The sequence below is a fragment of the Amphimedon queenslandica genome, unplaced genomic scaffold (genome assembly GCF_000090795.2).
Source record: "Amphimedon queenslandica unplaced genomic scaffold, v1.1 AMPQUscaffold_13521, whole genome shotgun sequence".
NCBI lineage: Eukaryota > Metazoa > Porifera > Demospongiae > Haplosclerida > Niphatidae > Amphimedon > Amphimedon queenslandica.
Genome location: NW_003546243.1, coordinates 683,815 through 693,623, shown reverse-complemented (window position 1 = coordinate 693,623; position 9,809 = coordinate 683,815). Strand labels below are relative to the sequence as shown.

General features: G+C 36.7%; 4 protein-coding genes across 5 annotated transcripts in view; 1 reads left to right on the top strand and 3 right to left on the bottom strand.

Moving 5' to 3' along the window:
* Positions 1–1,742: 1,742 nt before the first annotated feature.
* LOC100633747 (activin receptor type-1C-like) lies at positions 1,743–4,164 on the bottom strand. Its single transcript, XM_019993303.1, has 5 exons — positions 4,021–4,164; positions 3,393–3,965; positions 2,297–3,196; positions 2,012–2,142; positions 1,743–1,957 (listed from the first exon to the last, which is right to left on the bottom strand). The coding sequence occupies exons 1-5, from the start codon at positions 4,076–4,078 to the stop codon at positions 1,826–1,828; spliced, it is 1,794 nt and encodes a 597-aa protein (XP_019848862.1). The 5' UTR covers positions 4,079–4,164; the 3' UTR covers positions 1,743–1,825.
* LOC100632313 (translation machinery-associated protein 16-like) lies at positions 4,155–5,190 on the bottom strand. The gene is made up of 7 exons (XM_003382457.3): positions 5,155–5,190; positions 4,994–5,103; positions 4,913–4,950; positions 4,771–4,855; positions 4,439–4,596; positions 4,351–4,393; positions 4,155–4,302 (listed from the first exon to the last, which is right to left on the bottom strand). The coding sequence occupies exons 1-7, from the start codon at positions 5,155–5,157 to the stop codon at positions 4,236–4,238; spliced, it is 504 nt and encodes a 167-aa protein (XP_003382505.1). The 5' UTR covers positions 5,158–5,190; the 3' UTR covers positions 4,155–4,235.
* Positions 5,191–5,214: 24 nt separating this feature from the next.
* Positions 5,215–9,809, top strand: LOC100633619 (uncharacterized). 2 transcript variants are annotated; one of them, XM_019993297.1, is made up of 16 exons: positions 5,216–5,522; positions 5,617–5,709; positions 6,644–6,778; positions 6,828–6,941; positions 7,007–7,089; positions 7,140–7,248; positions 7,305–7,356; positions 7,410–7,504; positions 7,618–7,761; positions 7,853–7,957; positions 8,005–8,191; positions 8,243–8,404; positions 8,451–9,050; positions 9,101–9,220; positions 9,269–9,440; positions 9,485–9,809. In XM_019993297.1, exons 1-16 carry the CDS (start codon positions 5,268–5,270, stop codon positions 9,774–9,776), a joined length of 2,718 nt encoding a protein of 905 aa, XP_019848856.1. In that variant the 5' UTR covers positions 5,216–5,267; the 3' UTR covers positions 9,777–9,809. The 2 variants fall into 2 exon arrangements, with proteins under 2 accessions (XP_019848851.1, XP_019848856.1); XM_019993292.1 differs by having other exon boundaries at positions 5,215–5,522; positions 8,005–8,404.
* LOC100633494 (plastin-2-like) overlaps positions 9,796–9,809 on the bottom strand; it is a 5,176-nt gene continuing 5,162 nt past the window's right edge. The window contains exon 12 of the mRNA XM_020004014.1: positions 9,796–9,804. Coding sequence (XP_019859573.1) covers positions 9,796–9,804 — 9 coding nt within the window. The remainder of the gene's footprint in view (positions 9,805–9,809) is intronic.

The following is a 9,809-nucleotide window of genomic DNA, read 5'->3' as shown; positions in this document are numbered from 1 at the left end:
ATCTTCTGTCATTTCTTTTTGCACAACCTGCAAAAATAATAATGCTTCATTGCTTATATAGAAAAATTTGAGAGCTTCCTTTTGCATTTAAATGCTACTATCTATCTAGGTGTGTACACATTACAAGTTGATCTTTTGTTAACAGCAAGAGTCCTGCTATAATAGGCATAAGTACATGTAATATAGCTAGCTATGTATAAAGGATAAAATTTAGGTTGATCTATAAGCATATCCTTCACAATAATTAATAACAAGAACATAATGTATTAACAGAGTCAAATAAAATTTGTAAAATTAGAACAAAAATAATAATCCTTGTGCAAACACTTACTTAAGATAGAATGTTCACAATGAGGTAGAGTACTCACAATCAGATAAAGTCCACACAACACACAGCAAATGGTCACAAGCTAGGCATAGAAGAGAGGGAACAATGGCTTCTTAACTATATTCATCAGTTGAAGTGGTTCCAGGAATTATACCAAATGAGTAGGCTACGGACTAACCTCCTGTGTCCTCCTACATGTCTAAGTATATTATCTTCATTCTTTGATCTTTATCAATACATTTTTTATTTATTCTACCAGGAATTAAATGAATAACTTAACTATGATGATTACCAGCAAAATCAACATTAATCATCATTATGTTTGCAATCTCTTCCTAATGTCTCAGTCTAATGTTAGCATTCTTTGCTTCTTTTTTATCTTCCTCCGTATAAACTCCATCATTGGCCTATCAGCTATCATCACCCTCTCAGACCATGACTCCTTAACTGAAAATAGGGGAAAATATTGTAACTGATACACTCTCCAATGTAGTTAGGAGTCTTTGGTTACTGGTTGCAAAGCTCCTTTAAATGTTTGGCTTATTTTTAGTTCCAAAGATTTTCAATAATAAAACCTCTTAATGTGAACCCAATAGACTTTAGTTGTTAATGAATGTTTATTGCTTGTAGCACTCTGTTCAAAGATAAAAAGATTAATATAAAGCAGCAAAAGCATATATGCGCTCATCGCTGGCAAAAGTAGTTCCTTTTGTTACATTGTATATAAATCATACTTATCAAAATCATCAGTTAAATCAATTCTAGGAATGATAACAAATGAATAGATTATAATAATTATTATTATCAATAACAAGTTTGTAGTGTTAATTTACTTTAATAATAATTTACAACTAATAACTTAACTTTAATTTAATAACCACATGCACTACTATTTAAGGAAGAACCCAATTGTAATTCAGTTAGTCTTAGTCCTAGTCTGTTAGTCTGCAGTCTAAATTCTCGAACACTCATCATCTTCAAATTCTCAACGCTCAATCTCCTTTCGATCTCCTATCAGACTCTCATTCAATTCTCTCAACTACCTCAATCGATAAGTCAATAAACACACACACATATCTTGCTCACATACATATCGTGCTTATCAATTTCATTATTATTAATATTCACTATCTTTTCCACTCAAACTCTCATCTGTTACTGTATAAGTGGTTTTTTTTAGGGTTGCAAATTTCGCGAATTTCGCGGATTCCCTCGTGATTCGCGAAAATAAAATCCGCGAAAATCAATTTAATACGGTACCCACATGGCACACGTGGTAGAATTCGCGAAATTAAAATCTGCGAATTGGAATTTTAGCAGATTTCGCGAAATATAATTCCCTCAAAAAAAACCACTTATACGGTATTATTAAGTGTGTTAACACATACATTTACAGTTGAGTTTTGTAAATTAATTTCTGATTATTAACAACTCAACAAGTTTAATCAAGAAAAATGAACAAGAAATCAAAACAATTTTGTTGTAAATAATTTCTTCCTAATGGCTGAGGACTATATCATTGTTACTTGCTTCTTTTTCGATCTTCTTTCGAAGGAGCTCTATTGATGGCCTTTCACTGCCCCTTTCTGCCCATAGTTCCTTAATTGTAACAGAAAGTTTTTCAAGAAACTGAAAAATAGGGAGAAGTATTGTAATTGATACACATTACAAGAACAAGCATACCCTGGTTTTGGACCATTCTGATGTTACTGGCCTTGTCCCTTCTTCAACTACCACCCTCCTACAATCTTCAATGGAAGAGTTGTTAGGCAGGTGGTCACTGTATGGGAGTTGGTACTCTCTAGCAATACCACCTATAAATAAAATCAACTCTTGAAAGGTGAACATACACACAATCATAATATTACATGTAGCAGCTGATAATTACAAGTGAAATTCCAACCTCACAATAGCATGTACAAACCACACACACAGTGCAATGTTATTCTAATGACACAAACACCTTACCTTGTTCAATATTGCACCTGTTAAACACTTCCCAGGCTACAAGTGCAAAAGAGTAAACATCAGCCCTTAAGAATGAAACAAAGTCCTTCACGTCGATCGTCTCGTTGAGGATCTCTGGAGCCATGTACCTATTGGTACCCTGTTTCAAGCATATAAATGACTGAAAATCTTCACTATCAGCAATAGAAAGGCCAAAATCAGCAATACAACAGGTTTCTGCTGTTTTCATTAAAATATTCTTTGACTTGATGTCCCTGTGAGCAATACGAGGCTTTGCAATAGGCCCATAACCTTGAAGAGACGAATGTAAATAGCTGAGGCCCATACAGGCCGAGTAGACCATCCTGACTCCAGTCTCAAGCGATGGCGGAGAAGACGTTAGTTCCATATATAAGGAGCCTCTGGGACAATATTGAAGTATTAGCCAGCACTCCATTACACCATCGATTGTAATCATGTCAGCTGCTATATAAGTGAGGATATTCGTTTGGGTCAAGCTGAAGCTGTATATGCCGAGCTCCCTCCGAAAAGATGACTCATTAATTGTTGTGAACCGTTTGACAGCAAAAGTGTTGCCTCGGTATGTGCAACGACTGATGCTTCCATAGGTTCCTCGCCCCAAATGCTCATGTATTGTGATGTCCATCGCAATGGTGCGACTAGTGAGGACTCTCTCGCCCATTCCAGACCCGGATGTGCTCAATATTTCCATTTCTCTTTCAACATCTTCAGGTCTTACCTTGGTACTTCCTTCATTGCCTCTTTGTTTTCCTCTGTTGTTAGATTTAGTAGATCGACGATGAATAAAGATGGCAAGGAGGATAATGACTGCAGCTATGACAAGTAATACCACAATTACAGGTATTACTGTATTTAAATCAGATATTTGCTGAGGGTCGTCTAAATAAAAATTAAATAAATTAAAAATCCCTTATACTTTAAAAACTTACTGGTCGGCTCGCTGAAGTAAATTATTATACTGGAATTGTTAAAAGTTGATGTATCCTTAGTTGGAAGAGAGGTGAGGTCATACAAGTGAGGGTCGTCTAAATAAAAATTAAATAAATTAAAAATCCCTTATACTTTAAAAACTTACTGGTCGGCTCGCTGAAGTAAATTATTATACTGGGATTGTTAAAAGTTGATGTATCCTTAGTTGGAAGAGAGGTGAGGTCATACAAGTACTGATACGATGAAGAGAATGAGATAGGAACAGATGGCGAGATAGGAACTGACGGCGAGATAGGAACTGACAGCAAGATAGGAACTGACGGCAAGATAGGAACTGATGATGAGGAAGGAACTGACGATGAGACGAAAACTGAGGATGATTCCTGATCATTACTGTCATTATTATATCTATTTATCAGTAGGCTCTCAATATCGTGCCTTGGTTCAATATTCTTGTTACAATGATCAGAGGTGCAGCAAGTATAAGAGATGAGGAGTTCACGGTCCCATGAAGCCGGACCACTGCAGAGACTAGCAATCACACTAGGCCCATTCCCCCCTTCTTCCTCAGGAAGGCACCCGTAGATATAAGAGAACTGGTGTTCACTTATGTTGCGCGGATTGGCTTTAGCAAGAATCCTCATGTAGCAGGTGCTAGCATTACACACTCCTGCGGTTAAGGAGCAGCCGTCTTGAGTTTCAAAACACTGCACTCCAGCTAAAAATAAGGAGAGGGAAAGAATTACATGTAATGGTATTTCTTGTTTTTTTACTTGTGCCGCTTATAATCAGAGGGGATAGTAAAAAAAGAATTAGTATAAGAATGATCATTTCCACCACTGTTTGATGCTTCAGGTACAGGTAGTAAACTTTTACTTTGCAGTAAGCACGTTGGTTGGAAGGTTGGCTCTGGGCGTAACTTTCTGAGTATTAATAATTATTAATGAGAATGAATAATAAAATTAATAATAATAATGAAGTTTAAATTTCATTTAATTTTTTTGAATTTCTTCATTTTCAAGTTTGAAATCTTGCTAGCATCTCCAGACCACTCCCTGTGCATACATAGCAAAATAAAATAAAACAAAAACAAGAAAACTTACAGAAACGTTTTATATACTTTACCATTAGTCAAATCGGGTATCTCTAAATAACACGTTATAATTACAATAATATATCTGTTATGGTTACCTATTCCAGTAGTAAGGAATGTATGTTGCTCTTGAGTAATTAATAAACGAATAGTGTCTTCTCTAGAAGCATGTTGCATTCTGTAATGGGCTGACAGACAGCCCCTCTCTTGTCTCTCTGTAATGGAGTCCAGTTCATCATCTAATCTATGTAAATATCTGTAAAAGAGAGAAAGATAAAAGAGAGAGAGATTATGTTATGTAAAAAAAAACTTGAGCATTGGCTCCAAAATCACCACTTTCCATTTTTGCATAGTATTATTGATAACTGACAGTATCCAACAAATATATGGCAAAAAATACAAAGGTAAAATGACCACATCATTTTCTTACAGTTCTATTAATTCTTCCACTTCTTCTCTTGTGTAAAATGACTTTGTCTCGTCCAAGGAGTTTCTAAACCACATCAACTTAGATACTGAAAATAATAAACAACAAACAAAAAACAATAAACAATTATACATAATTGCATTACCAAGAGTTGACGTCTTATTCTCTTTTCTCTGTTTAATCCTTAAAAACTAAATAAAATTAATTTTGTAATTATTAAAATTACTTTTCAATCTTTATCAGTCTCTGAGCCTCCCTTGTCAGCCTTGCCGCCTTCCTAGAGTTAGGATGAAGAACATTTGCTGTCTTTTGAGTAGTCTTGATTTTATTCTTGGTCTAAAAATTACAATAATAAATAATCTTTAAAAGATTTTACATTTTTCCTACCATGCTTAAACTAGACTAGCCACACCCTAGTAGACTACTAATATAATTAATTCAGTGTCCACGCCCATCAATTATTTTATTAGCCCCACCCAGTGCAAAGTGGAAAGAAGGAGATGGATCAAGTGAGAGGACTTGTCAATTTCTTCTCTGGCAGTGGTAAGAACGACGGCATAACGGCTCGACCAGTCTATCGTGGTACTGGAGCCCCTGAATCATCACGTGACCGAACCCTCAGCATTCATGGAGGAGTAGGAGGAGGAATAGACTGGCCTCCAGTGTCACTAGAGAGATCTGAGTCCATCGTCATTAATAGAGGATTGAGGAACAGGCCAGGAGAGAATAACTGCTTCCTTAATGCAGCTGTACAGGTAAAGAATAGCAGAATAGTACTGTATTCTAGTATTTTATTAGGATATTCTAGTATACTGTCAGCATATTTCAGTATATTGTTTTTCGTTTCAGGTTTTGTGGCATGTTGATGTTTTTAGAAGAAGTTTCCGGCAAATAGAGGAGCACAAGTGTGTCGGTGAGACCTGCATATTCTGTGCATTGAAGGTATGCAGTCATCATGTGATGGTCACATGATCCACTATGGTATAACTGTGTGTTATATATAGAGTGATTGCTAATGTGTCGTGTTTGCCATCAGGTGACAGTCATGTTTAGTTTGTGCCAGAATTACTTGTCATTATGTACCTATTTCCTTCCCTAGACATTGGGCAGTAGTAATACCGTAATAGCAGTATTAGTCTGTAATAGGGATTGTAATAGAATTTGGCCATAAGGGCAAGGTATAGGGTATTTCATCAAAAATGTCTAGGAGAGAATTTTCCATTAAAAATTTTTTTTCTGATGCATATACGTGTACTTATGTTGCCTATAAAGTTTGAGCTAATTTCGATTAAGTTTGGATTTTTTAATGAATTTTAAAAGTTGCTCCAAAATTGGTTCAAAGTCCCTGTACTATAGTACAGGGTCTTCAGCCAAATTTTGCCAAAAATTAAAAGGAGAGAATTCTTCATTTTTATAATTTTTTCTGATGCATATACATGTTCTTATGTTATGTAGAAAGTTTGAGCTGATTTTGATCAATTTTGGATTTTTTATGAATTTTTAAAGTTACTCCAAAATCGGGCCAAAGTCCCTGTACTATAGTACAGGGTCATCGGCCAAATTTTGCCAAAAATGACTAGGAGAGAATTCTTCATTTTTATAATTTTTTCTGATGCATATACATGTACTTATGTTGTGTAGAAAGTTTGAGCTGATTCCGATCAAAATTGGATTTTTCAGAAAATTTTAAAAGTACTGCAAAATAGCCAAAATACACTTTAGTAATAATTAATGCATTATAGCAATTATACCAATAATAATAATATCGGTATCACAATAATTGTACATGTAATTTGTACATGTAATTTGTACATGTAATTATATAATGAACCCCTTGACCTCTATGTACAATGTACTGTAATCTTCTCTCCTTTAGGTTTTGTACACACAGTATCAGCATTCAGAGCAGAACTCTATACCTCCTGACATGCTCAGGAATGCTTTGGCTAACTGCTATAAAGACCAGGACAGGTTCCAGCTGGGAATAATGGACGATGCCGCCGAATGTTTTGTAAGCTTAATAATTACAAATGTGCTATATTAAATCATGCTGCCTCCAGGAGAAGCTGCTAGAGAAGGTTCATTATCATTTAACTGGTACTGCTGATCTTGAGAGCTGTGCTGTAAAATGGTGTATACCTCATATGAAGTTTGCACTGACTACAGTTGAACAAGTGAGTGTTTGTGTTTCTAAGAAGCTTTGTTTCACATTGTACTTTTATTTTCATTGTTGCTCTAGATTTTTTGTCCCGCCTGTAGCAAAATGGAGGAACCACATACATTTGTTGAATTTGTGCATTACGTTTCGACTATAGTTATTAAGTAAGTTATTAACGAGTGGGTGTGGCTCTGGTTATTGAAGTTATTAATAGAGATGAGAATGAGCGTCTTGGAAGTACTGAACCTGATCAGTACTTCTTTGAGAGAACCTTACGTATGGCGGCAGAATCAGACGCTTCTTCTTATAGCCCATGCAAAATTGTGAGTCCTTATTTATTTATTTATTTAACTATTTGTTTGTTGTTTGTTGTTTTTAGTGCACTTGCAGAGTCAAATTGAGACGAATGCTTCTGAGCAATCCTGATGTTTGTAAGTATGCATGTACGTTTATTTTGCCACTAATCCTTTCTTTTTTCTTCTAGTATGCATTGGTATGATTTGGGACAGCAGTTCTCCCACAGTCCCATACATTATGAGTGTCCTTAACAGCATTGGACTCAAAATACGTCTATCAAGAGTAGGCACATACACGAATTATACTGATTACCCACTAAAATTATGTACACTTTTTTATTTTTTGTACAGGTCACCCTATTAAATTTAGTAGACTATCCCATTGTATTTATTTAGATATTTGATAGAGTGTCAGGAACTGGTTCACTGGAGTTTAACCTAACCGCCATGATCACTTACTATGGTCGCCATTACACCACATTCTCATACCACACCAAGCAACACTCGTGGATCTACTTTGATGATGCCAGAGTGAGGAAGGTAATCAATATTACATACGTATTAAAATATTTATATTAGTTTTTGTACTATTTATTCAATAATTCATTTATTTTTATTTTTTATGAATCAGGTTGGTGACTGGAATGAAGTGAAGAAGGAGTGTCGTAAAGCTCACTACCAGCCTCTGCTACTGATATACACTAATCCTCACAGCACTACTGTTGATATTACCGGGGTAACTGGAAAAGATTTATTAACCTTTTTTATTACCATTATTTGTAGATCAAGAAACAAGAGAGCACAGCTCCAGCTACAACACAAGCTCCTCCTCCCATAACTAAAGCCACTCCTACAACACAAACTCCGCCTATTGCTAGCCCCGCCCCTCCAATTCCTCCTAAATCAGAAGTACCTGATATGATCCAGTTCAGCATAACAGCACCTGCATCACAGCTGCTAGCTCCCATGAGTAAATCCAATAATATCATTAATAATTTGACTCCACCTACTGCCGTACCAGGAAGTACAGGAGGTGTGTCAGGAGGTGGAGCTTATTTTAGTGGATCAAAGCCGTTGAGTGATGTCATTGATGATTCTGTTAACGTTGATACTAACTCTCGTACTGATGCTGCCATTGGTCAGAGATACAAACAGCAAGCACCAATATCTTATGCTAACAACAGTAAGTTGTTGTTATTGTTGTTCTTATTGTTGTTGTTTTTGTGTAGGGCCTTCTCCTTCAGTACCCCGGCACACTCAATCTCACCTATACCCTCGTCTTGATGATGGGACTCCTTATTATATAAATGTTGGATCAAGGCAGACCAGTAGAGCACCAGTATCAACCTCTACTGGCCACTCTACTTCTACTCCAGCCTATTCTACCTCCACTGCAGCCCACCCACCCTTCTCCTCCTCTTCTGCTAGCCAGTTTTCAACTGCAACTAGTACCTCTGCTAATATTGATACAGCTGGTTATATAACGACCAGTAGACCATATTATAACACATCAACTCCAGTCAGTGGTAGGAGCACTAGTCCTTTGAATCAGTTGAATAATGTACCAGTCCCCAGTCAACAGAGAGGAGGAGGAGGAGTTCCTGCTAAACAGAGACCACGCTCAGATGTGTATCCAAGCACTAGGACATCGGGTCCTACTGGAGGGACTACTGGTGCTACTAGAGGGGCTACTGGAGCTACTGGAGGGGCTACTGGAGCTACTGGAGGGGCTACTGGTTTGGGAAGGGTCACTGGAGCTACTGGAAGAGGTACTGGCTCAATGGCAGATCCTGATAGTTTTGTTCGGCAATTTGAAAGTGATTTTAAAAGTATGCTTATGCCTTATTGCTAACCTAAATGATTCTTATTGTATATATAGTGATGCCTAAAGATTTACAGATCATGTTACTGCATGTTGGAGCATATCTAAAGAGACTCCAGTCCCCAGCAGTGAAGAATGATGTAGTCATGACGAGCTGTCTTTTAGAAAAAACAAATGGTGAAAATTATTAACACCCGTGGTCCTTATTCACTATTTCATTATTAGATGATTTGAAGAAGTGCATTGATCATCACGCAGTCCAGTATTACTCCAGTTTAAGAGCCTCTTTGAAATCAAAGAAAGAAGAGATAGAGAGAGAGAGCAGATTGTTGAAACTAGGAAAGTCCGACTGTCCCGATCTTCAAGAAGTAGCTAACCTTCTTTCAGCTAAAAACAAGTAAATAAATAAAATGAATTAATAAAATAAACATCTTATTTTAGTCAGTTTGGTGTTAAAAGACAGCCATTAGGTCGTACACCATCGCCTGATAAACCTCCTCTCCCTAGAAAGCCTAAACCATCGGCTATCGAAGACATGAAAACTAGGTTTGGAGGCTACAAAGAATCGGCTCAGAGAATAAACTCTTCATCTAACGAGAGACAAGCCAGAGGAGGAGGGGCAGGAGGTGCTGTTGTTACTGAACCAGTTTGCAATGTTTGCCATAACAAGAGAGATATAAATGCTGATGGAATGTGTGGCCCTTGTTCCATGAAGTGGACATTGAGCAAATGAACTTTGCAAGACAATACTTTTATATTATCTGCT

Coding starts and splice junctions, on each gene's coding strand:
- LOC100633747 (XM_019993303.1), bottom strand. CDS start 4,078: ATGATCATTCTTATACTAATTCTTTTTTTACTATCCCCTCTGATTATA. Junction 3,197..3,392: donor TTACTTCAGCGAGCCGACCA/GTAAGTTTTTAA, acceptor ATTTTTATTTAG/ACGACCCTCAGCAAATATCT. Junction 1,958..2,011: donor CAGAATGGTCCAAAACCAGG/GTATGCTTGTTC, acceptor CCTATTTTTCAG/TTTCTTGAAAAACTTTCTGT.
- LOC100632313 (XM_003382457.3), bottom strand. Junction 4,597..4,770: donor GTGGAAGAATTAATAGAACT/GTAAGAAAATGA, acceptor TCTCTTTTACAG/ATATTTACATAGATTAGATG. Junction 4,394..4,438: donor ATTCCTTACTACTGGAATAG/GTAACCATAACA, acceptor CGTGTTATTTAG/AGATACCCGATTTGACTAAT.
- LOC100633619 (XM_019993292.1), top strand. CDS start 5,268: ATGGATCAAGTGAGAGGACTTGTCAATTTCTTCTCTGGCAGTGGTAAG. Junction 7,762..7,852: donor ATGATGCCAGAGTGAGGAAG/GTAATCAATATT, acceptor TTTATGAATCAG/GTTGGTGACTGGAATGAAGT. Junction 9,051..9,100: donor ATTTGAAAGTGATTTTAAAA/GTATGCTTATGC, acceptor TTGTATATATAG/TGATGCCTAAAGATTTACAG.